Raw genomic sequence first — 27,113 nt, 5'->3', positions numbered from 1 at the left:
TTTGTGATTTGCCATGTGTCAAGGGAGAAAAAACCCCAACCTTTAAATTTCACATATGCAGGCACCAGAATTGCACACTCAAGGTGGAATCATTTGTTTAATGTAAACTAACATCTTCCATGAGGTACATGGCAACAGTTCAGAGGAGACTAAAAAAATGCACTGAAATTGCAAAAGTGTATTTCTGAAAGGCAAGCAAACTTTTGTCAGATCCAAAAGAATAATAAACATAGTAATGATGCTTACTGTCTAATTTTAACAGAATAAACACTTAAGAACTCAAACTTGCTTCCAAAACAAGAACTCAGCTAACTCATAGCAACTGAATGTTCACAGTGAAGAGCTCCTTACCTAACCAATGCCAAGTCCTTCAGCTGTTTCCCTTAAAACATAATGTTTTCATTTTTATGATAAATAATTTCAGCCAGCTTGTTCCCATTATTCATCAGTCTCAATGGTTGTTGGAAGCAAAGCAAATCAGTCCTTTCCTGTCTGGGTGAGACTGAAACACAGAGCATACCGAACATACAGAAAACACTTAGCCAGTGCTAACTCTTAATGTCATCCTTCAGACATTGCATAAAAGCATTATTTCAGTGAAGAACTTCCTGATGTTTCTAGCTATAAACAAATCCAATGCAAAGCACTGCCAACTACTTCTATCAAGTGTAACGGGAACAACAACATCCTGTATTCTACTTTTCACAGTAAAGGCATGACACGCTTCTGCTAGCTTTTGATAAAACTGGAGGGGAAAAAATAATAATAATAAACAAACAAACAAACAAACAATGCACAGAGCTTACACAACCTTTGTCAAAATACAGATTTCCTTTTGAAGTGAAACCAAGAACGCACATATGCCATACTGCCTTGATGAACTCCAAAGCCACCCCATACAAAACCTTGTCTGACTGAGTCCCAGTATACTGCAAAATAGAGGACTGACTGACTGGTTGAATCCTTCCACTTTGCTGGCAGCCTGATGGCCATGCAGCATATGTGCTGGCCAGCATACCACTCCTTGTGTGGCTCCAGAGTGGCAACAGCCTGTGCTTTGTTTTGACACAAAACAAAGATGGGAATGGAGCGCAGAGAAAAAAGGGAAATTTAAGGCATAAGCGAGGAAAATGGGGTATTGCAGTAGCAAACTGTGAATGCAGGAAGGCTCTGCAAATGTTTATAGTGGAGACATCTGCTATGCAGAAGAGCAGAAGAGAAACTGGGGTGAGGCCTTAGCATGAAAGGTGTGGGCTATGGTACTGAAGGTGTTATGACAAGAAAGTTATAGAGAGAAGCTGAAGGTACCATGTTATTAAGATTCAGGAGACATGAAAGCAATCTTCACCAGTTCCATTTTTGCTGCAACAACTGCTTATTTGAAGCTACTTCCACAGAAATTCCTAAATTAAAATGCCCAGTTATGTATGGAAATTCTACTGACTTTACTCTAGGGAAGAAATTAATTTTCCCAAGTGAACAAAATTGCTTGTAATGCTAAAACACATTTTTTCATTAAAAACAAATTATAATCAATAACTAAGAAATCATTTAAAAAAATGAAAAGCAGGCTCTACCCCCCAATGCATCAGAATATAATTTTAAACAGCTTTGATATCAAACTTCAGTAAACTAATGGCCAAGCACTGACACAGAAACCATAGCCAATCTTCTGATTTCAAGTCCTTAACACATTAGTCCTCACTGTCACTACTCACAGATGTATGAGGAGATGGTCTCAGTGTTCCAGGTTGACAAGTTCCACAGTCCATAATACATTTCAGCGTCTGATTCACATTTTCTTTGAATGCCAGAACACCCTACCTGAGTCCTTACTCCCTTCACAAGACTTGAACAGTACGATGACCTCCTTCCAAGTCATTGCGGGTTATCAGTTTCACTTGACTTAGTCAAGTCATTCACTTTTGTGACTGGCTAACACTCTGTAGCTTTCAGAAAAGAAGTTATGGATTTTTATGTTATTAATTTAAAATTATACTTCTGAGGATCCACAAGCTATATTTTTCCTATATTCCTATAAGAAATATAAAAAAATTAAGCTATGTTGTTAGTAAAATTTAAGCAACCAAATAAAATGGACTTCTGGTACTTGCCTTCTATGTTTCTTTACTGAGACTGCAATCTCAATAAAGTTGCAATAAAGTCTCAATAAAGAAACAAAAGCCCATCTCTGTTATATTCTCTGACTTCACAAAATGGTATAAGAACAAGTGCAAGCAACTTGTCTCAGCCTTTTTGAAAAGTAGCTAATTTAAACAAACTGAACTAGCTAACATTTTAATACTGTATTACCTCAGACCTAGGTTTGACCAATAGTCTCAAGGGCAACATAATGTAGTTTTTGTGTGAATGTTAGATTTAACCATGAAAGGGAAAACAACAAAAAAAGGAAAAGATATTATAGCAGCAGTTTAAATTCAACTTTATCTTCAGTTTGTCACACATATTGTTGAAATGGAACAATGTAAACGGCAGTGTATTGACAGTATGACATGATTAGGTTACTAACTACTGCTCTGCAGTGAGTTAACGTTTCACTCATGACTACAAAGTATAAGTTACTGTGAAACACAACCTCCTAGCAATGTTCTACATGAAGAAAAAAGTATGAACATTCCTTTTTCTTCTCCAAATAGTTATGTATCTTTTAAAGATCTTAAATGAAATAATTAAATGCAGCAAGTCTGTATAACTGTGAGTTTAACATCATCAGCACTGTCATTTTAGACAGAAAAAGTTATTGCTGTAGATGAACCAAAAGTAAAACCCTAGACTGAAAAAACTTCTAAACTTCAGGAACACCGCCTTTCCAAATATTGTGTATCAACTTCAGTTTTAGTTCATTTTCTTTTCAGTTAAATGAATTGTTGCCTATGCTAAATAACTAACTTACAGATCCAGAGAGTTGAGTATTTCAAGTTGCAGATCTGAAATATAACTTCCATTGTAGGAACTGTAAAAAGTTACTGCAAAAAGAAAATAAACTCCAAAAATATCAAGAAAAAGGCATTTACTGAATAGTCTGCACAGGTATATGATAAGACAACAATCTAGAGAATGAAAGCATTCTGAATATGAAGACTTGGAGACACAAGTAGAACTCTTCAGTGAAACCTGGGCAAAATTTAAAGAAAAATCTATCATCCTATGCATGCAAAGGTGCTAGAATTGACTGAGTAAAAAGATTATCCTTCTGTATCAGTCTGTTAAATTAACAGTAGCTTGCATCTGATGATTCTTTTATCAGACAATTCTTAATACAAGAAATTTGTGTGCTCAGTTTGCTGTAATTCACAGCATCAAAAAAGACAGATGCCAGATATGAATACAGAAGCGACTATGTGATAGAATCCATAAGTGGAATCATGGGAATTTTAATTCTTTGTCTTTTTCTGTAAGATTATAACCCACAATAACGAATTATCTATGCTAAAGGTTTAGGCTAACTTTTTCAATGAAATGATGGCACGTAAAGAAACAATTTCAGTCTACAAATCCTGACCACAAATCAGAATGGCCCATTAAATAATTTTGGTAATGACTGCTGTCTTGTGCATAGAATACTCGAACTTTCTGTTTTACATACCAAAACCCATTCATAAATTTTTTTTTTTTTTTTTAAGACTGGAGTACAAGAAGGAAGCAAAACACATACAGTTTTGGTGTTTTTCATCATTTACTTCAAAGAAGCGATCAAACACTTTCAGATGTTTCTTTAGTATTTTGTGCAAAACCTCATGCTTGTCTATGGTTTTGACAGCCTCCCAAAACTGCACTTTGCTGATTTGCCTGTCTCTTTAGGGAAAGGAAATGAATAAAAACCCCAAATAACCAACTTTGCATATTCTTTTACCAAGAAGGTATGGCATGTGCTTAATGAAGAAGTTCAATTACCAATAATTATCTACACCACAAAGTTTCATTTCTCCCTTTTAGTATTACTATAGAACCAAACCATTTCTACATCACCTACTGAATGTTCCACCATGTACCTCTTTTGCTTACTGAGCTACTAAATGAGACTATTGCTGCTTTCAGACACAGTTAAGAGTATCCAGACAATTTCCATCAATGGTGTCAGACATGTCAGATCACAGAGTTGTCCCTTCATGACAGAAGAAACAAATCATCACAGCATAAACTCATTACTAGTCCTTGAAGTACTCAACCATAAACACAGAGGTTGAGTAGTCTCCTACGCCACCTATTCTGTTAAAAAGGACAAGTCATGACAAATCACAAGTAAATATTCAAAATACATGTCAAAATAATTCTTTTCTCTTCCTCTTCCATCCTTGTTAATGTGACACCTGGATAAACATTTAATTAAAAATATAACTTAAAAATATTACTGAACGAGTATTTATTCCTCTTTTACATAGAGGCTTTATATGGTGCACTACAAGTTTTAGAAAGAGATATGGAATAGAGTGTGGGGAGTTAAATGAGAAAGATCATGCAAGTCCTGACATTTCAGGGATATTAACACAAGAAACCCCAAACAGAAGCCAAACAAAACCAACCCATAAATTCTGAAGTGCAGACATCTTCAGGTCAAACCTCTTATGACTACCTGCCAAAATACATGAACTGGTCACAGCTCACCCGTCATGCCCTAAGACCTAAAGAATACAGGTTTTAATTGTGCAGAAACTGCTGGGTGGCCAATATACACCACAACACAGTCTCATACCATAAAACCCCCAACGTGCTACACAGCTATTCTGGACCATAATTAAGCAGAGTTTTGGACTATCTCTCTCTGCATTATTAATATATTGTCGCAGTAGATAATTCATCTGTGCTTTCTAGTTCAGGATGAATTAAACTATTTCTATATTAATTTTAAAATATAGGAGATAATTTTACAAAACCACTTGACTTTAGCACAAAGACAACTTGCTTTCACAAATTCCAGGAAGAAATAATGCTATTTGAAACCTTAAAATAACAAACTGAAGTTAAATGATTTATATGATTGATTATGGTAACAAGAGTGTTGTTTGATCACTAATTACAATCTTGTTGCTGAAACTGGGTTAAAATTGTTGTATTTATCCATTTTGTTTGGTAATTACCATTAAATGCAGCAACATATCGGGAAACGTCATTTCAGATGCCATAAATTGTTACACTAGCATTGTGGACAGTCCTTTGGAGATTTCAAGCAGTACTCTGAATGCAGATTTTGATGGGTCATTAGTTTTCATTAATGGTGGTTTGAGTATTTATGGAAGACAACTATATACTGTACTTAGAACTGGGCATATTGCCTAGATATATTTCATATATTAATGCTAGTGTAATGAATGGTGTTATGGCAATTAGAAGACTGATGACTTGGAAAATTAAGGTGTATGTATATGAAGTTTCCTGATCTAAGCAGCCCCTTTCACTTTGCAATTACATCCAGCAAAGTCACAGCTCCCACCATTTGAGTTATGCATTCTGGTGTTATTTTTGAAACTTTATTTAGGATAAACCAAAAATCAAGTCACCAATATATTATTTAACCACATGATGAAAGTAAATGGCAGCATGAATATATTTGGATAATATGAACCCACATTTTCTAAAATGAAATACTGTACATGGTACTATTTTGATAGTTTGATACTATACCTTGATGGCTGTATTATATACACTTTGTGTTTGAAAGGCACTGTTCTAATATCTGCACTCCCACTGAAAAGCTACTGTATATGTCTGATATTGTTGTATTGCTGACTGAATTTTTTTTCCATTAATTTCAACAGAAATAGCACTTACACATAGAACCATTCACTACATGAAGTTACCCTATTTTATACTAGTAAACAGCAACTAGAAAAAGGCTACTATGAAATATTTAATGGAGTATTTCCTTTGAGGTTTCTACCATGAGTGTTTAAAAAAAATGACCAATGCACAACAAATTATATCCTCTTCATACAATCTACACAACCTATGTCATATTCCTATTTTGTAGTGAAATGAGCTGAATTTTGTGATTGTGTAAACTGTATTTCTGCAAGGACCTGATACAAAATCCATTCAAATACCTCCACCAAAACTGCTGACAGAAGCCTTCAACATCTTTTATTTCTCAGCTACAAACTTACAGTAAGTAATCAACACTTTTCTAGCAATGCTCAGAGCCATAAGAAAGAATATGCCAGCTTGGAAATACATCAGATGTTGCTGCAAGTTCCGTTGTAATCCAGGACTTCTAATGTAATAACTGCTCACCAATCCAGAAATACATTCACTTCTCACCAGAAAGGTAAATTTCCAACCAGTTTCAGTTACAGTCAAGGAATCATTTTCATTAAGTAACTTGGAATGCAGGAAATGAGACTTCATGCAGAATGCCAAATACATCTATATAATTTGATCATACTCAAACACTGGCTACCAGGAAAAATGCTAACATCAGATACTGAATATGATATATTAAACTAACAGAAGTATAGGAGGCATTTTCTTAATGTTGAAAAGAGTATCGCTGTACCTTATGAGAAAATCAGAGATTGTCTCACACAGAACATTCTAAGTTTCCAAAGCAATAAATATATTTGTTATCAACTTGTAAATGGTGTCAGTAGTAGGTATTGAAAATTATGCAGGGCCTAAGGTTCTGTGAATTAGATTATCTTCTAAAAGACCAGAAGAAAATTCAGGGGTTGTTGAACAAACAAAAACCAAACCAAAAAAAAATCCCAACAAAATAAAACCCAACAAAAAAACCTGTTAACACAGTAGCAGAAATAATTAGTGTTGATCAAACTTTTGAGTGGTAAAATAACTAAAAATGACTGATGTTCCATGCACTGACATTCCACAGTGAATGTATATTTGAAGAGAAAGTGGGGAGAGCAGAAAAGCAAATGTGACTATCATGGATTTATAGCAATATCTTTGTAATACAGAATGGCAACAGCAAAGTTAATTTTTTGTATGCTTAAAGGCATGGAAAAAAGTAGTGATTTTGTATATATTCAAATGCTTTACTTTCAAATAGAATATAATTTTCATCCCATATATATCATGCTCAAAAAGATGTAGAAAATCAGGCACCAAAAGACTAGGCATTTTGGAGCTCAGCATATGGAAAAAGAAAGATGACTGACACTACTGAGTAGAAAACCAATAAATGAAAGAACCAAAATACAGAAAGATGCGAATTATGTAACTAGTTTCCATTTTTCTGAAGGATAAACCTGAGAGTCACTTTCACACCAACTTGTTTGCTAACATTATTTTTTCATGTCTTATCATTACTTTCTATATGCTCCCACCAAAGGGTATAATAGTAGGAAAATGTTAAACAAAGCCTGGAAAGGACTATACAACAGTAAACATATGGAACAGTAGTGGTAACATCCAAATAGATTACAACAGCTAAAGTGTAACAGTAAGACAGAGGGATTGAAAGCAATGAAGTACAGATGATGACAAGATTGAGGAGTAGTCCTAAAGAGAAATAGCATTTGTCATTGCCTGGTGAAGCTCTGAAATACTCCATAAACTATATTAAAAAACAAAACCAAACCTTTACTGACTTGGCTAGCTTTGCTTATTGTTCGTCTCATGGTACATAATGGCAGAGTGCCCAATTACTTCTCGTTCCTCTTCCCATTTTGAAACTAACAAAATCAAACATCAAGATAACGTAGAGATATCAGAACAGAGACAGATTACCAAACCAAAAAAGAAGTCGGTCTTGGGCCAAGCCTCTGTCAGTCATTAGTTTTTTATAGTTCTGGAAAATCTTCAGGTATGTAAACTACAAGATACAGCAAAGCCCCCTGGAAATTGTCAGAAGATGCATTAGTTTTCTGTGCAAAAGGCTGTCCAGATGGAATGGAAGACGATGGCTCTTGACGCAGACTACTGGATTATCCTCTGGGAGCTCATGCTTTCTGACAAGGAGAATGATGGCTGCTGAAGATGCTAGTAAGGAGATGCTTTGCAAACAGCTAAAAAAACGTGCAGAGGCAAGAAGGACTGATGTGCTAGAAGAGATCACTGGTATAGTAAATTTATAGAAATCCATCAATTTTTCTGACCATCATTTCTCCCCCAGTGCACTTACTCTTAGGGGGAAGAAGGACATAAGAACCAGCGCTATCTATGATGACATTATGGTGAGTATACAAATAAAACCACCTCACCCTGTCCCCTCAGCCCACTGAGATTAGATTCCCTCTGCCATTTCTTGGTTTTAGCTCTTTAGACCAATAAAGCTTCTGATGATCAACAACTGACCAACGTATGACCTGGTGAGACTACTGTACAAAGGGAGTCTCAAAATACGCAGCTCTTCCGCCTCTTTCTGCACCAGTGGAAACATATCCCAACACTATGACACGACCATATACTTAAAATAAACAAAAAAAAGTTATAAACTCTCCAAAATACTGCTTTTACCCAGGGAGGCACTAAATGCAAAAGACAGAAAAATGCAAAGGACAGCAAAAGGCTACAAGACTCTGTAGCACTGAGTGGAACCTAAATGCCACAAAACAGTTAAGAGCTCGGGCACAGATGTCATATCTGTTTTCGGTTCAGTCACTGATGGATTCAAATGCTTTAAAAAGTTAGCTTAGTACATATACAGAGAAGAAACAATCCAGTTTGTGTTGTTTTTAATATGTTTATCGTGTTTTTAAATAAAGGCAGTTAAGAAAATTCATTAAATGGACGAAAAATTATATAATAAACATCAAAATTACTGTGATTCACCTGCTAAAACTTCCTATTAAAACTTGCAGGCAAACAGATCAACAGGGATAACTTTTCACACGCTATCATGTTAAATCTTACATTAGAACAAATTATTCATTCTTCTTTATTTATATATTATTATTTACAATCATTTATCGATTACAGATATCTTATCTTGCTTTGCATCATATTGGATTTACTGTCCTCATCCATTTTACACGCATGAAAGCCTGAATACAAGAAGCTGATGTAAAGCCACCAGCACTTCAGGAAAATAGATGGCATATGTGGTCCTACAGTATGTTCCACAATATAAAAACATACAAGAGAAATGAATACAGAAACCTTTCATGTTTTTCAATCAGCACATATAGTACTGCTTCTAAAACTGTTTTTGTTTGCACTTTTCTCCAACAGATTTATATACAGAATCACACTGCAATGTCATATTGCAGTTTATCACAACTATGGCAAACAAAGACAAAACCCCAAAGCAAAACAAACAGAAAAACCCAAACACATTGTAAGTTTTGTTTACAAATTCTGAATAGGAAGACTTATCATCCATAAAAACAAAGCTTCCCAACCCAGCAATATTAGAGAGAAATATATATGTTTAAAAACTATGCAGCAGAAATTCTCGCATCTCCACACCTGCAAAAAGTCAACTACTTTTATGCAGACAAGCATGAAACACTCTTCTTTAAATGATAGTGGTAAAGTCTTTATTCTATATCCCAGACGGATCACTGTTGTAGCTTCTGTGAATTACATATGAAGACTGTAATAGACATCTCAGTGACAGTATAAACAAACACTCTTTATAGCGCCTCATATTAAAGACTTCCAATAGCTCCCTAAAGTAAAGGTCACCTATTCATTCTATTCCTAGTCACCATCAAATCAACGAAAGACAGTTTTTCTATATTAACATTCATGAATCCTTCTGATACAAAACTTGATTTTGTTTATGAATGCATACATAAAAGCATTCTCTCTCCAACAGGTTTTGACAGCGTTTAGAATTAAATCCTGGGCAAATACGTGTATAATAAAAGTATTTTAGCAGTTACTACTTTAAAATATGACTTAATTTACACCATGTGCATAAACTCTTTGGAGTTCATTTAGCGTAACTTTCACAAGCACATATGTACTTTATGTACATTAATTAATCAATCAAATAAAACACTTTTATAAAAAGACTGGCAGTTGATGAGTCAATTATCCCAACAAAAGTCTACTTATCAACTGAACTTTTTTTTTTTTTGAACATCCAAGATATATATAATTTTTAATTTAACCAGAACAGAGGTGAGCAAAGCATTTGGAGGAAATGTGGAAAGCTCTAACGTTATCTCTAGAATAATACAAAACACTGGAATTTCTTAACACACTCTATCCTAGCTCCAGCAAGGACCAAGAGATGTAGATGGATATAAGAAACAGCAAATTTGAAGCAATATTCTCATAATATTCAGCAACCTGCAACTTAAAGACTTCTTGAATTTTTTAGCAATTTTCCTTCTGTTACATTCTTCGTTTTTTTTTTTTTTATAATTCAGATGTCTTTAAACATTCTAAACATTTCTAATGTGCAAAGTATAACAGACAGAACTTTTCTTTCAACCAATTTAAAACACAGAGTATTAGCAGATATCTGAAAATCCAAATCATTATTCACCAATTCATAACCCAAAGAAGTCTTCACAACGTGCAAACCAATCCAACACACTACGGCTACTCTGAACTACGATAGTAGAAAGAAGTGAGCAGCAAAAGAAACAAGTCATAGATAATTCTGTGTAATAAAGAGCATAACACACCTCCTTCCAACATGCTTTACAAGGAACTACACAGTTATGGTAAATATAAGACATCAGTCTGTTATCTTCATCCTCTGTGTGTATATATATTTCTAAATATAGTCTTGCATATATACTTCTAATACAGATTGTAAACTGTTCAATGAAATACAAAAATGTTTTTCACAAACAAAACAGTCTCACTAGTGAATGTACTGTATGTGTTATTTATATTAAAACAACAATAGCTTCTCCAAGTATTTGCTATTTCACTATTAATTAGCTTCCAATCATTTAAAAACTAAGTTATTACCACTGGACTTACCCATAATGGTTAAAGCTGTGGCTTTTGTTAAGTCTTCTTTCATTGACTCTATTATTTCAAGATTACCACCATCCAAGTTGCATCTATTTATGGTTCCATTTCCTGAACTGATCCAGTAAAGTTTGTTCTCCCCATAATCTATCGATAAACCTGTAATTAATGTATACAACTTTAACTGTGGCTGAATAGATAATATACCTTTAGTGTTAATCTGTTTTCATAATAAAAGTGTATTTAAGAGAGATATATACACACACTATTATGTTATCTACCCACTCATACACTTACAAAGAAAAAACTATTGCGAAAACCAAACAAACTTGGCCATTTATAGCAGGAGAAAATGCATGCTTTGAAAAAGATTTCTGCCTTTTATTTCTCCCAGCATCTACAGAAATCAATCAGTGACTGATAAAAGAGCATTATCTGCCAATGAACAATTACTTGAATGAACTGAGGTCCTAAGCGAGGTCATTAACTACTAGTAAATGCAAACCAGAAGCCATCATTTACATTCTAAAATTATGAATACATAAATACTTAGAAAACTATATATACCTTTTGTGATTCAGAACTACAAAAAGTCTGTTCTCTCCCTACATGCACAGCCCTCTGCTTAGAATGCTGAAATACCAAAACCTAATACTACTTCTCAGTAAATTTATACCGTTAATTTTAATTTCGCTTCACAGTGAACTGACCTCATGACCAGTTCTTTGGAGTTTGAAGCAAAGGAACTGTAGAAATATAAATACTTTCAAAATAACCTACTGAACAAACAAAGCATATAATTTTCTGGAAGTAAGAGCAAAGAACTAAGAGATAATGTATTTCAGACTTCTATAATCCTTTAAAAGTATTCAAGTAATTGTAGCAGGAAATTTTCCATAGTGAAATATGCTTGGCATGGTGACAATAAATGCCATAATAATTTGCTTTCATACTAGACTTTTCCCAGAACTCGTTAGGTATCCAGCAGCAAGTTGCAAAAAATACTGTACTTCAATCCATAGGTTAATCTCTTGATATTGTACAGTGCTCTTCTTCCATCCTGTAAACTGCTTCTCTGTGGAAAGTCAGATCTATCTTCAAAACCCTCACAGGAAAGAGAAGTGCCGTGTGTGCTGCAATACTTACTGCTGGCATCACGCCACTACTTCTTTACACATATTTGACACAGTAGGCCAAAAGGCATTCACTTTCAAAAACAGCTTTCCAGTTCCTTTACAGTTACTGATATTTTTCCCCCTCTCTGCAAGTGTATCACCCAGAAGCTCATGAGAGGATAAGGATACTGAGTAGTTGCTTCAGGAGAGATTGATCGCGCAGCATCTCTCTGCACACAGGTGTCTTCATGTTTGTACAAGCACTACTCAAAGCAAAAAGACAGCGCCACAGTCCTTGGAGACAAAGCAGCACTTGCAGTACTTGGGTCTAGCACAGGAAACTTTCCTGGGAATATAGATGAACCTTGCTATGGGTTACAATGGTACTACACAAGTATATAGGTTTCCTTATTCCGAGATGGATAGCATTTGCCATTCCCTGTAACTCCTGACTGCTACCACTCACCTGCTCACGGACTTCACCTAGACAGATCTATTTAAGGGGCTGCTGCGAATGCAATATACACACAGTAATTACAATGTGATCTTGTCAGGTTTTCTACTTCTTGCGATATTAAACTAGTGGTTCTGCACATGGGTATTCCAAATACGCAGCAGCAACTGACAGGAAAAACATTCCTATCTCCTTCTACCTAAGTCTACCACCTTTGTCTTTGTCTTCCCAAAGTATTTTCCTGTTGTTTTCTTCCATCTATTACCAACCTTTGTGAAAACATATAATTTCTAATGAAGGCAGAGCATGTTTATTTAGATTTCTTTCAGGAATCGTCCTGTTTTTACTAATGAAAATAAGTGACTTACTACCCATAAGCACCACAGACATTCATGATGTGTTCTAGTGTGGGTGACTGGCTTACACCTTATGTCCCAGCTGCCAAAGTCAACCTGAAAACGTTTATTTTAGGAAAGAAAATTTACTGACTGTGTAAGCAGCTAGCAGGTGGCAACACTGTGTGCCCATTGGAACACTGACTAGAAAGCACTGGTCATTACCTGACTACCAAGAAATACCTGTCTCATTAATACTGCATGTTTTGGTCTTCAGAAAACTTAAAGACAGGCCTATCCATTGAAGACAAAGCATCAGACTCAGCGTGCTTCAAAGACCCAGAATCATCAGCTAGATGAGAATTGATAGTATTCACCAGGCTGAGCTCATAGATCTGTTTTGAGTAAAGGGTGTAAAAGAAAATATAGTGAAAGAATTGTGACCTGTTTTAACATGTATCCTTCCTGCATGTAGACCTTATTGGTTCTACTTATAAACCAAAGCCATCTCCAATTCCTCCCTCCCACATGAAGGTGCAAATGAATAGACTGCAGACCAGGCTTTGGTAAGTTGAAAGTTTCCCAAAATGAAAATATAAGTCAGAGAAATAGTTACACAGATGGCATCCTACTCCCAAATAAGAAAGGTAAAAATAGTCTAATATTATGAAAGGTATCTTCAAATTTTTATGTATTACTTAAAATATAGGTGTATCATTAAAAAACAGTGAAAAAAAAAGATTAAAATTTTTCTCCAGAGAGGTATAGTGTAGTTTCTTTTTTTCACAGTGGTCTTAAAGCAACTTCTTCTAATCCTAGCTTCCTGAATTGGCAGTTGGATGTAATCCATGAAAGAATTCATATACCCTGGGAGCATGCTGCTTGCTGCTACATCTCATGTCAGAAACAAATCCAGCATTCAGAATTTCAGTGAATATAGACTAGAAGTCATGTGAAAATAAAAAAGAAAATGTGTTTTCTTGACAACTTTTTTCCCCACATACTTTCTGCTTAGGGCATTTTCACTGAGCTGGGTTCTTAAAGCATGGCCCACTGGTATTGGAATGGGTGAGCATTTCAGGAGACCAAGTCTTCTCTTCAGGTACTGCTATTACTTTTGTCTTTTGTGAAATTAAGTAGCAAGGTTTTCTTTACTTTCTTGTACAGTTTGTCATTTTTTTCAATGTCTTTTGGTATTCAGAACTTAATGTAGGTCAGTGTTCTCACTTTGGGGAGGGAGGGAGGTTTTTGGTTTTTTACTCGGTTTTTGCGTTTTTGTGTCCATCCTCCCCCTTCTCCCTCACCCCCTTAAATCAAAAACTCAAGTTTTAAAAATTTGTTAACCAATTATTTAAATATAGATGGTAGATAACAAAATCACTTTGGTCAGAAGGGACCTCTTTAGATCACCCCAGATTTTCCACTGTGGCATAACAGATGAGGGAGAAAGACAGCAACTAAACAAGATACCTGAAACATTGCTCTACTCAGAGATTAAAACATATCCTAGAAAGGGACTGAACTACACTAAATATTCAGATGATCCATCACATCTTTCAAGTTATTTTTGCCCAACACATGCATTAAAAATTATTTCTCCAACAAAAAAAAAAATTAAAAGTAGACACCTCTGCTGTTTCTAGGTTTTTTAAAAATATTTCTTCACCCCAAGCTACTGAAGGGTTTCAAATACCCAATAAAAATGCACATTGATAGAATGCATGTTCAGTTGTTTTGGTAAGATTATGATAGCATTCTATTTCAGGTATATTCCACAGACCTATTAAAAGACTCTTTCAATCAAAGTAAGGCTATTCAAAATCCTAAAATATGACAAATTACAAGTAATCCTGTACTTGTATATAATATGATAAATCACATCCCCAAAGTTTTAATACTCTTACGACTAATAATCTTATTCTGTAGTTCATCTCTGTTTTTCCACCACACCAGAAAAGTTTTCAAAACATACTGTGTCCATCAAAAATATTGAACAATCTTCCCTCTGATAATTTAAAACTGCCTTAGTTATTTCAGTTTCTTGTGTTTCATTTTCTAGTGATACCTATCATTTTGCACTACCCCTAGATTTCTGAGAAAAATATTCTTCTATTCAACACCATGTATTTGTCTACAACGAATTTGGACAACTACTCCAGAGGATTTTAAAATATGGTTCTCGGAGAATTCTATTTGTGCTTTAATAAAAAAAAAAAAAAAATTACCGTGACTTAGGCTGTCACTGTTTTTACATGCATTTTCTAATTTCCTTACTCAAATTTCCAGAAATCTGCTACTATTTAAAAAGTATATCACAAAAGTTGTTCCAGGAATTCATACTCAGAGGTTCCAAACACTTAAAAGCCATATATGCAATGAGATCTTAGCTTTCACTAGCAGAAACTCAAGTTTGATATTTTAATTTGGTGCATCACTGAAGTTCAAGAAAATTACTCTTCTTAGCATTTTTTATATACTTATTGTGCAAATGAGGTATGTTCCTCTAACTTTATTTTTACCAGTGGAAATGTTCACTAAAAAGCAGCGGAAGCTAAAGGAAACAATGTGTTCCAAGAACATAAAAAATGGGATTCATTCGTACTACCTACATCAATTAAATGTGGGACACTGCTATTACAGCTTAGATAAATTATAGGAGTAGTATTTGGAATTTTTTGTTCACATTTCCCACCTTAGTGACTTAAAGGTTTTTGTAACTGTTTATGTCTGATTAAATTTCAGGTGAAAAAACAGTGCTTAAAATTAGGAAAGCCTTAGGTTTCTTTCTTTGCTAAATGCACATACATGCTTAAATAACATTTTTTAAAACAAACAAAATAAATCTAAGATAAAATTTCAAGAGCCAGTCTCAAGAGGATTTTTGGTTCACATCTGCAACAATTTTGTTTGCAGACTATGCCTTCTATTCAAAAGAAAGAACAAATTAGCAAGGGATATTCAAGTAGAGAGCCAGGGAAATGGAACAAGAGCTAAAACAGCAAATAGGGCCATACTGTAATCATGAGCAAAATGGAAACTGAGTTTTTAGAAGAAAAGATTGAACTCTCTTTAAAAAACAAAACAAAACTACAAAATAATTGAAAAAACACACAATACAAAACCACCCCTTCCCCCCTCCGTATTTATGGTATCCTTTGAACACAGCTGAGAGAGTGATCCAGTATGTTTTTAAAGGTTATTTATCCAAACTATTTCAAAACTTACTAAGAATACAATACACTACAAGTTAGTAACTACCATTTCCTTAAAAGAAATCCAATGGCTGCATGGTTTGTATTTCTAGAGTTTTATAACAAACAGCTGCTTAACTGAAAATAAGTTCAAGACACCAATGATCAAATGATCTGCCTCACAAATTAAGCACTAATGCTGAATCCCTAAGAATGCAGTTTAATGGAACTCCAGTGACTAGTTCCTTTTTCAACTGACCTGTACACGTCAGTATTTGAGCCTTTTAGAACCGCAGAATGGACTAGCAAGTCATATCTAGTACGTATTAGTTAAGATAAAATCAGCATACTTCAGGTCAGAGGTTGGAAAATTTTCCCTCATTCTTCAAATTTGGAAATTATGTCTCAAGAAAATTAAAAAGCCCATAAATTATCAGGATATTTAACTCTAATAAGCTATATATTTGTCTTTTTCAATAATCTACCTGTGAACTTACTTATTAGATCATTCACATTGCTCTCCAAATACTCAAAATTAGCACTGCATTCCTCAGACATGCAACAGAATCTGTTTTCACGTCCATCCTGACAAGAAAACTGCGCCAAGATGTCTACCAATAAAAAGGTTTTTCAGTAATTGACAGGTGCAAGCTTTACTTTCCCTTTACATACATACATATATCTATACTCTTTAAACACTACATATTTTACACTTTACATACTTTATAATTTAGCATACTTTCAGACTCTCAAGAAGGTAAAAACAACTAAATCTCTATGATGTCTTTATTATTCAGTAAGTCTTATTAGTATGCAATAAAAACCTTCAATGTGGAATATAACCTTTTTCAAGTAATTATCAGATCTCAAAGGTGTTAAAAAAACCAAATTGTCTCACTTGCATTTCTGCGGTGAAGTAAAAAACTTATGTCACAATCCTCATTCCTACAAGGCTTGCAGGAATATTTAATTGCATGAATAGCCCATCTGATACCAGTGAGACTGTCCATATCCATGAAGAAAAGTGTCACAAAACTTAGGTAGACTTGCACATGCAGTCTTTGACAGTACTGATATACTTACAAGGAAAAAAATAGTACTGTTCTACCACGTATTTGGTTCAGTGACTTTACTGCTACTCAGAACAAACTCAATGACAGAAAGCATAAGAACTGTAACTTAGGACATTGTGACCTATGATCAGAGGATATTCAGTGCAAAATGTTGCACACAGCCTTACTTCTTAATATTGTACTAATATTATTCTAATATTATTAACTATGTTTATGCTTCACTTTAAAATTAGTGAGTTTACCAACTCTTTTTTTCTCCAGATAAACAGATAACTGTCTCTTCAAGTGGAGAGATAGAAAATCAACAACAAAAGTTACCAAATAATTTCTATAAAATTCTTTGAATTAGGGTCTAAAATGCATGTCATGTTGCTCTAATGTAAAATGTATTAGATTATTTGACTACTTAAGTCATTTTTACTTCTGCTTAATGCATTCAGTTATGAAAACCCATACATTCTTCAAAATGTAATCGCTTTATTGATGGACCATTGATAAGGCAACAACAATTGATGTAGCCACTCTAACTTCCTAAAAAATAAAATTACAAAAAGGAAGAGACCTGAATGAAGTGCCATAATATATCAACTATATTAATTCTCAAATACTAAAACTGAGACTAAGTCATTTTAGGAAATGTATGTCTCAACTGTTGCTCTTTTCTGTATGTGAAAAGTTAAGAACAAAATTATCTTTTGATCATGCAGCTGGGATTCTGGTGAGGAAGGTTCTACATTTCCAGTCAAAGTATCCTCTCACATATATCACTAACTTATTAAAACCCTGCTTTCTACATTGTTTTACCCATGATCTAAAGATTGAGAAATATACATAGGTTCTTCTCCTTCACCTTTAGTATACTGTCATCCTAGAACTTAATACTACTATACTTAATGCACTACAGTAGATTTCAATTAGAATAGGCCAAAAATGTATTAAATTGTGAAACACAAGTACATCAGTGTTTTTCATGTCTTTATGACTGTTCTTATCACTGTTATTTAGCATATGAAAAACACCATGGTATACTTAAATAGCATTTCAAGATAATGTCCTTAATAAAGCACTATACTTAAAAAAGAGACAGGAAAAAAGGTATTTACCAACAGGATCTTTTTGATTCTGAAAGAGTATTTTGCTGTTGCTGCCATCCATGTTTGCCATGTTAATTGTGTTACCATCTGTCCAGTAGAGCTTACTGAAGAAGAACATATTTATAATGTTGCTTTGTGTACACAGTATTTTTAATACATCAGTAGTGAAAGCATTTGTAAGTTTAGAAGCAGGCAAAATATACAACTATCGATTACATGATTTAATCCACAGTAAGCTTTGGTAGGAAGCAGTATTCACTGAAGAAATTCTCAGCAAAATCTTTCACATGCATGTATTTACTTTAAGTTTGAAAGAAAAAAGAATGAGCAAACTCAAAATCTGAACAAAAAAGAAATCTTCTGATGAGCTTTACGGTAGTTTATTTATTAAAACTACAGATATCTTACCCTTTTACTGGATGAACTGCAAGACACTGGGGTTTATCAATTCCATGGATGATTGAGGTTTTCAAGGAACCATCTAAATGTGCCACATTAATTTGTGTTTCATCAAATTCTGAGCTAATCCAATATAAATTACGTGATATCCAATCCACTGCAAGACCTCTGATACTCTGAATATCTGCAAAAAGTGAAAGCAGTTATTCTTTTGATTTTCTTTCTGGATTTTTCTCAGTTTTGGAGAAAAAACAACACACAACACAAGTTTCTTCTATCATTTGTTAACAGTATTGTGCAATATTCTATTCCGATGTATTTATAAATTAATTGCCAAGAATTAATAATCATTTTTCTTCTTGGGCCTGGTAGTCTTGCAGTCAGAACATGGAAACTGCACTGAAGATTTGAGAAATGCCCCATAAATACTTCTTTAAAAATAAGCATAAAACATATTATCCAAAAATAATAACCAGACAGACACTGAATTTTTGAAGTGTATTTTTCTACTTAAGAAGCTATTTATTACTCAGTGCTCTGTTAAAAAAAAAAAAACAACAACAAACCACAGTTTTTAAAGAGATAATGAGGTAGAATGAGTTAGCCTCCACTACGACGTTCAACAATTGTATTTAATAAACATAAACATAACTTATGACATAAGAGGATGGTCCATACTTCTTTAATTAAGTTATACTTTATAAATAGAACATTAAGTGGCTTTCCAAAACAAAACTACGCCAAAGTTTAAAAGCCTACTTCCTTCTTCAGCACCATGAAGGATCAGTACAGAATATCTGAACTAAAACCCCTGGTCTACAGTATAGTTCTGTAGCACATAAGTAGATACATCACTGAAGAAGTTTTTTGGTTTTATTTCTGAAGACTTTGGAGACTCCAACTTACTCCCCTGCTTTCCTGGAAAAGGCTAAACATCTGTCAGCTGATGGGAAGTGGTGAATGAATTCTTTATTTTGCTTTGCTTGTGCACACAGCTTTTGCTTTTCCTATTCAAGTCTTTAGCTCAATCCACGAGTTTTCTCTTTTACCCTTCTGATTCTCTTCCCGATCCCACCAGGGGGAGTGAGTGAGCAGCTGTGTGGGGCTTAGCTGCCTTCTGGGTTTAACCCACATCACAAGTATTACTCATGTTTTGCTACCACAAGTAAGATATGATTAATTTGGTAACTTCACAAGTGTCTTTTTACATGATAGTCTTCCTTAGCACGATTTTGATTTTAAAAAATGTTAATTTTTGTTAATATTTGCCTTAAATGCTGGGTATAAAATCACTGCTCAGGATCTAGATACCAACATGCCATTCTGTCTTGGCATAGTTCATATTGGCCAGCGTTCTTCTAGATGAGGAAACAGGCCAAGGGTGATTTAATGATTTCATTACATTTCATAGCTTGTACACTATCTCTCTGGCAGCTTAATGTGGTTACTTCCACTGACAGAGTTATTGTAACATGGATGTGGCTGTGGACTGGCTTGCATATACATAAGGTCAAACAATGATCGGGCATTAGGAGGTTTGCCAACTTTAGAGAATGCAACAAAGGATACCAAATACATAGCCTTGACCCATTTTAAAATGATCCTGTCTTCTTTGGGTTTTTTTTTTTTTTGTTTTTTTTGAGGAACTAGAAAACAAGCATTTCATACTCCTAAAAAGATTAAAGTATGACTTTGGCGTCTTTTTGACATTGGCATAAGACTTCATCCAGCAAGAATCCCATTAGCATGTGCTTACAAAGCTTCTTATGTTCTTACAACAAGTATAAAAATATAACTGTAAGTAAATGAGGTAAATTACACATAATAAGTAGTCTTTATGTTTTGATGCACCAGAACATGTTGATTTTGCAAATTTTGTATATAATATGTTACATCTGGCAACCCCCCCCAAAATATTCCACCACAGAAGCTACCATCATAATGAAAAAAATATGAAATAACGCATGATAAACACTCACACACACTATGTTTCCTTAAGTTTCATTAACTTTCTGACAAGTTTTGTGATTTTTCACTATTTCATATACTAAAGCAATATTTTTATTCTACTACCATTTAAAAAAAAACCCAACTCTTGGGCACCTCAACTCATGATGTAAGGAAGAGCTTTAAGAGGCACTCTATGTTCTTGTTCTTGGTACTAAAAACATATCCAATTTTTAATAAAATTGTCTGTGAGATAATAAGGTACATATAAAAATGCCAACAGAAAATACATTACTTTATCTGCATAGTCAAGTGGGGATATTGCCATATTCGTCCAATGATTTCCCAAAATATGTTACTACAAAATAAATTTCTTCCGAAGCTGCACCTGAAGCAGAGGTTTAATTCATTTTCTGGAGTCCCAAAATAATCAACTAAAGTAATATTTTCCTTTTTTTTATTTATTTGTTTTCAAGAATGGAAAAGGTCTGATCTTACAGAATTGACTTATTTCTTTTCTCCTCTTCCTCTTTAAACATACATTTAACAGTTGAGGAACCAGCGTTTGCCAAATTTGGCTCCAGACAGTTCCTGTCACACAGTTTTCCTATTTTCAAGCAAGTAGCTATATTACAAAAGAGAATAACAACATGTGCTGCCAGGAGAGGAACTGACAGTGTTTGGAAAAAAACAACCAAACAAAAAACCAACACTACCAAGGACAACAAATGGTATCACTTTAATACTGGAGCTACTGACATAGCGTTGAAGCAATCAGGTATAGACTTTACAATCCATTAAGTTTCTGTATTCAAAGTACAGAGCAAAAGCGTAGGAACAATGAAGGTGTTAACCACAGAAAAATCCCAGCCAGTCATGATTTTCCATTTGCAGTATTTTGAATTTCCTTTTATTGCTGTAAGCAACCTACCTATAATGAAAAAGCTCAGTAAAAAGGAATTGAAGGAACTGAAGCAGCAACGACAGAACAAACGTATGCAGGATTCAAAGACCCCACTATCCTCATGGCATTCAAGTAGTGCAAACAGCCTGATGGCAATCAGTTTGAACGTGACACATGTTGCAAGAAGACAACAGGTAAATACATAACACCAGTATCACCAAAATTACAAAGCTACCATATCGTGTGTTTCACCAGTGGTGCCAAAGCTGAAAGATCTGTGTGGACCGGAAAATAAAAAATAACACCAATGTAGCTGATTTCCTCATTAGGTCAGCACAGATAGCCAAAGGACATAGGAAATCCACATGAAGTTCTTCAATGCAAAGCTATGTCAAGATGCTGTTGTTTTTGTGCTTTTTATCTTTTTTCTTTCTACCATCCCCAGAAGATATTATTTCCATTGTTTTCTATATATTTCAATCTTGTATAAAAACAAAGTTATAATTACATCCCAATTTAAATAAAAATGAATTATGACTCAATAAAATGAACTAGAATCCTAAACAAAATTGTGATTTCTTGTCTAGATCAATTATCCAATACCATTGATGGGTATACCTAACAAGAACTTGCACACTCTTAGTTTAACATATTTATAACACACATTTATTTATAATGAATTATTTTTACTTCAACGTCATGCTATTTACCTCTTGAAATAATAGTTTCTAAGCCAGTCCCATTAATGAAGGCACGCTTGATGGTTTGTGTTTTCACATCAGTCCAGTATAAGCGTTCCTCAACAGCATCAAAGTCTATGACTGTCACATCATCAATGTCAGGAACAGTGAAGGCTGTGATGAAGTTGAAGTATGGGTTTTCTATGTCCACCCCTCTTATTTCTGAACGCCTTGCATAAAGAAGAAATTTCCTCCTTTCTGTTAGAAAACAAGGAAAACATCACTCCTCATCCTTTTCATAACATTGCTAACAGAAGTCAAAGACATTCATTTGAGATCATTTTACAAATTTATAAATAAAGTTATATGAATGATTTAATGTCTCTAGAGAACCTGCAGCCTAGTGACATTTGAGAAATAAAGTATGTTACAGAGCATAAAAGTCATAGGAAAAATATATTCTGGACACTAGACAAGACGTTATTACACCACTAAATCAATATTGTCTTGTGTGAGTCTAAGGAGAAAATAATTATATTTTTAGAAAATTACCCCACTTATCCCAATAAAAAAAAAATACTGTTTCACTTGTACGTCGTAACAGATATTAACATTTGGTATCTCAGGGGAAAAGATTATCACTTTAACAAGGAAGTTTTGCAAACAACAAAACTCAGGAGAAATTCCACAGCCTATGTGTAAGCAGTGAAAGGCAAACAGGTGGAAGAAAAAGAAAACACTAAATGTAGTAATTTAGAAATCCACTAATGAAAAAGGGTGATACATTAAAGTCAAAACAGAACTCTCTTATCTCAAAAGCCTAAATTATTAGCGCAAATATCTGTGAATGAACAGTAGCAGTAACTTTTTTCCCCTGCAATATCCTTGATATGACAAATATTTTTTTTATCTCCTAAACATTATTAATCAACACTGAGAAGAGTAATGTAGTACAAGGTTTTACAGATAACAGATACAATTATTTGACATTTTGAGGGCTTTTAGAGCTTAAAAGTGTTTATTGTAATTTTTTATAAAACTCTCCTGCAAGGCTGCATGTCTAATATTTGCTCTTCATTTTATTTTCCTAGTCCTTGAAAATGAACCTAAGACTTTAGAAGAACAGGTAGAGATTTAAGCTATTAAGTACCTTTTTGTTATTCACCTTACCTGACTCATCATTTTCTGATGATGCACTTTACAGCATAAATCTTTCTGTTTTGCAGAGATAAGTTTTACTAACATATCTTGCACATAAGCAATAGAAAAAAATGGCTGTGGCAATAAATATCAAAGCTCCACACACCTCATCTATTAGAATAAGTTATCAGTTCTCAAAAATTAAATATTCCTTTAAAATATATTATTAAAATGCATTGTAGAGATTGTTTTTAAGATTATGTATCTTAATTTGTCTAGTTCCTAATTTTAAAATCAATACAATTATCAGGATTTGGGAGGAAAACTTACCGTAACACGTTTTCTTGTCTAAAGAAAGTTTCATCAGATGTGGACAGGCACATGCAGCACTTCTGTTGTGATTGATCAGACACATGTGTGAACATGGACCTCTGCCCTCATTAGCAGCACATGGATTGGAAGCTAAAATTGAATAATGAAATGCACAAAATATAAAAACACCTTTTGGAACTTAGGTTTGTCAAACTAGCATAAGCTACACTGGCGAGAAAGTGGTAAAAATTTTGTTTGAAGACAAACCTGGCCTCATTGATAATGATATTCAACTCTTGTCAAAGCATATATGTTTGGGGTTTTTTTGTTAGCACAGACACAAAATTTATCATTGTAACTCCATGAAGCCACTGGATAAAATTTTCCCAGTGAGGTATTAATTTTGTATTCCGTTGATAAAATTTATTTATGTAACATATATTTATGACACGATCACTTTTCTTGTGTCTGTAGTAACAATGTGACAAAATCTGGAGCGATCCCTTTTAATAAGTTCACAACTTTGTGTGGAAGATAAAAAATAATGAAGCTGAGGAAAAAAGACTGCAGTTAAGAAGATTCCAGGAGCCTTTTGGCATAAGAATCCATTATTAATGGACTATAAATATTAGTAAATATCAGTAATCTATCTCTATGAACTACACATTAAAAACGAAACATAATTTAGGGTTTTGACAATATTCTGAAGGAGATTATAGAACCATTTAGGTTGTAAGGGATCTCAGGAGACCATCTAGTGATTCAACCTCCTGCATTTTTTGGCATTCTTAACATTACTGCTGGGAGATTTAAAATTTAGTTAGACATTTTGTAAAACAGCATTTCCTTTAATTTATTTGCCAATGCGAAGCAGCAATTTCAGTGGAACCTCATGCATAGAGCCATCTGTGTCAAGGATCTACTTAGACCTTTATTATTAGGAATAATAATCCCCATCTTGTCTTTCTGTGCAAGTAGTGCATTATGTTCTCTACCAAAGTTGCTATTTGACTATGAAACTCAAAAAGAAGAACATACAGAAGAAAAAATAAAAAGCATACTGGTTAATGGTCAAGTTAAAGAGAGTTGTGGTTAAAGTGTGCTACGAGCATCAACAAAGAGGAGAAAGTACAATTTGTGTACTTTCTGTCCACATCACAATTCCCTTCATGTATCATGGAATACAAACCTGGTGGAAAAAGAAGTGTTGGAAAGCAGACTTATTTGTTTCAACATGCATGCATAACTGAAGGAGTAAACTACCATAATCTGAAAAATACTTATACGAATACATATTTATATAATTCCCTTCATATTCATACTGCTTTCACTGAATAACAGTTAAACCCATTCTTTACTTTCAAATAAAAAACAATTCTCTTTAAGGCAAATGGGTATGCTATTGCTTTGACTCTCAAAAATTTGCCTTTTTTATTTCCTTGTGCTAGTACTAACACTTCCTTTTATTTCTATTGTGAATAACCACATAACCATTCCTTATTCACCTTCTCCATGCCATTTATGATTTCACAGATTGCCATCATACAGAAGCCTGTCTATAAGCTGTATTTCAAGAAGCATCAGCTTACCTGTCCTCATACAAAAACCTTCCCAATATTCTTGATCAGCCTGTCAAGCTTTCTCAGTATCTTTTATATGATGTGTATACAGTATTCAAGATACAGGAATGACAGGGATTTATACAGCATCACAATTCACTATCTGTGGTTCTTTATCCCTTTCCTAATAATTTCCACCAATCTATTTTCCTTTTGATCACAGCAACCCACAGAACTGGCATTTTCACCAACTGGCCAGCCTTTTCCATTATTTAATTGATTTCCACTGCTGATTGCTTGTCAATCCATTTCTCTTACAGTACTGCACACAGATATACATATGTCAGTCTTTGTCATCATATTTCTTCTTGACCGCTCTCTAAAACATTATTTGAACAAAATGCTTATTTTTCTTGACCAGCAACCCCTCAGACATTCTATCACCAGTTAACAAATGAACAAGTTACTCTGACAACCTCTGAATATTCATTCACTATGGACCAACTTATCCTCCATATTAACTTCATATTGAACCTGTCCCTACTTGGCCTCAGATTTTAGCTAGGCAAAACTTTAAAGTTTATACTTTAATGGTGTGCAGTAATATATAAAGAACAAAAAACCAATCTCATGTTACATACAGGAGTATGAGCACTGAAATAGCATCCATTCCTGAATGATCCTTTTCTGAAACACCAGATTATATTTATACATACAAAATGGCTGTCCAATACTCTTCTTTATTGCAAGAGCTAGGACATGCTGAACAGAATTATCAAGTATGAGGGTCAAAACAAGCGTGACACGGTCCCCTCTTACACAGCGCATACTTACACACCAGAGCCATCTGCCCAAAAAGTCACAGCCATCAAGAGTTTGTGTAAGTTCAAAGGTCAACTATTAAAGTTCATGTAAGTATCAGTCAAAGGCTTTAAAGCCTTTGAAGCACCATACCATTTTAGGTTCAAAAATCACTGAGTTACAGGTTACTGGAAGCTGACAGGCTACAAGGGAGGAGCACGGCTGTTATCTTCCCTCAGGTCCATACCTTCCTGTAGGTGCTGATCAGCCACTGTCAGTGACAGGATGCCGAGTTCAGACAAATGTAGAAAAGAGTGCTTTTATAATTCCTAAAACCAAAACGGAAGTTTCACAAAGCTCAAAGGAATCCAATTTAAAGTTCAGAAAGATTGCACATATTTTGCATGATTTATAATACATATACTAATCTTGCTGGTGGTTTTGAAGTACGAAGAATGTACACAAGAAGCCTGTGATAAAATCTCAAGCTAATAAAATTTTAATAAAATAGCCAAAACTTTGTTCATGTGCATCTTAAGCTACATTTTTAATAAAAAGTTATTTATTTTAAACAGCTGGTGATCCAGGCCTCAATAGAATATTGTAGCAAAACAGTGCTATGAAGTTAAATGTTTTCCATGTTTTAATTACAAAAGAGCCCAGTGGTACCAATATACTTTATATTCAGCAGTTGTTATACTGCTTGTCCTGATTTTTAGCCTATAAAAATTTAATCTGCAAAAATAAAAATAACACCATGGCCATGTTTCGTTTGTTTGTGGTAGCTTTTTAGGTTTTTTTTTTAAGAATTCAAAGTAATACTCTTGAGAAATGCAAAAACTGGGAATGTGTGAGGAATTCACAGCTTTAACTGTTTTCAAGCTGTGATCCTTCCAATGCACTATATTTACTTCTCTCATCACTAACCTCAGTAGTACACCTCATGGTACAAGTACAATTTTTTGTGCCTAAAATAGAAGACCTTGTTCTTCGCAGCAAGTGGATTTTTAAAATACAACGGTAGTTGAGAAAATATTATTTCTAGAAAACCTATCTTTGATGTGTTAATAGCATTCCTGACACACAGCTTTGATTCTGTGAAGATGAGTAGGTCTCAAACTCATATTCCCAAGATATGACATCATGCTGCATTAGATCATGAAGCCTTCCACAGCCCCCAGTGGTTTACTGACAGATGAACCTCTCATCCATACAAATATCTCACTATAACTTCACTACCTTAAATTAGCATCTGTCCTAG

At 34.3% G+C, this 27,113-nt stretch overlaps 1 protein-coding gene across 1 annotated transcript in view; it reads right to left on the bottom strand.

The window, feature by feature from the left end:
- The window catches only part of LRP1B (LDL receptor related protein 1B), a gene marked incomplete at its 3' end in the record, with an annotated part of 741,532 nt that overhangs the window by 205,744 nt on the left and 508,675 nt on the right, over nt 1–27,113 (bottom strand). Inside the window, exons 28-32 of the mRNA XM_082001234.1 lie at nt 23,511–23,642; nt 22,071–22,298; nt 18,519–18,693; nt 18,120–18,214; nt 10,858–11,007 (exon numbers count right to left, since the gene is read on the bottom strand). Of these exons, the coding sequence (XP_081857360.1) occupies nt 10,858–11,007; nt 18,120–18,214; nt 18,519–18,693; nt 22,071–22,298; nt 23,511–23,642 (780 nt within the window). The remainder of the gene's footprint in view (nt 1–10,857; nt 11,008–18,119; nt 18,215–18,518; nt 18,694–22,070; nt 22,299–23,510; nt 23,643–27,113) is intronic.

Source organism: Phaethon aethereus (genome assembly GCF_964289735.1).
Source record: "Phaethon aethereus genome assembly, chromosome: 6".
Classification (NCBI taxonomy): domain Eukaryota; kingdom Metazoa; phylum Chordata; class Aves; order Phaethontiformes; family Phaethontidae; genus Phaethon; species Phaethon aethereus.
This window is presented reverse-complemented; position numbering and strand designations above follow the sequence as displayed.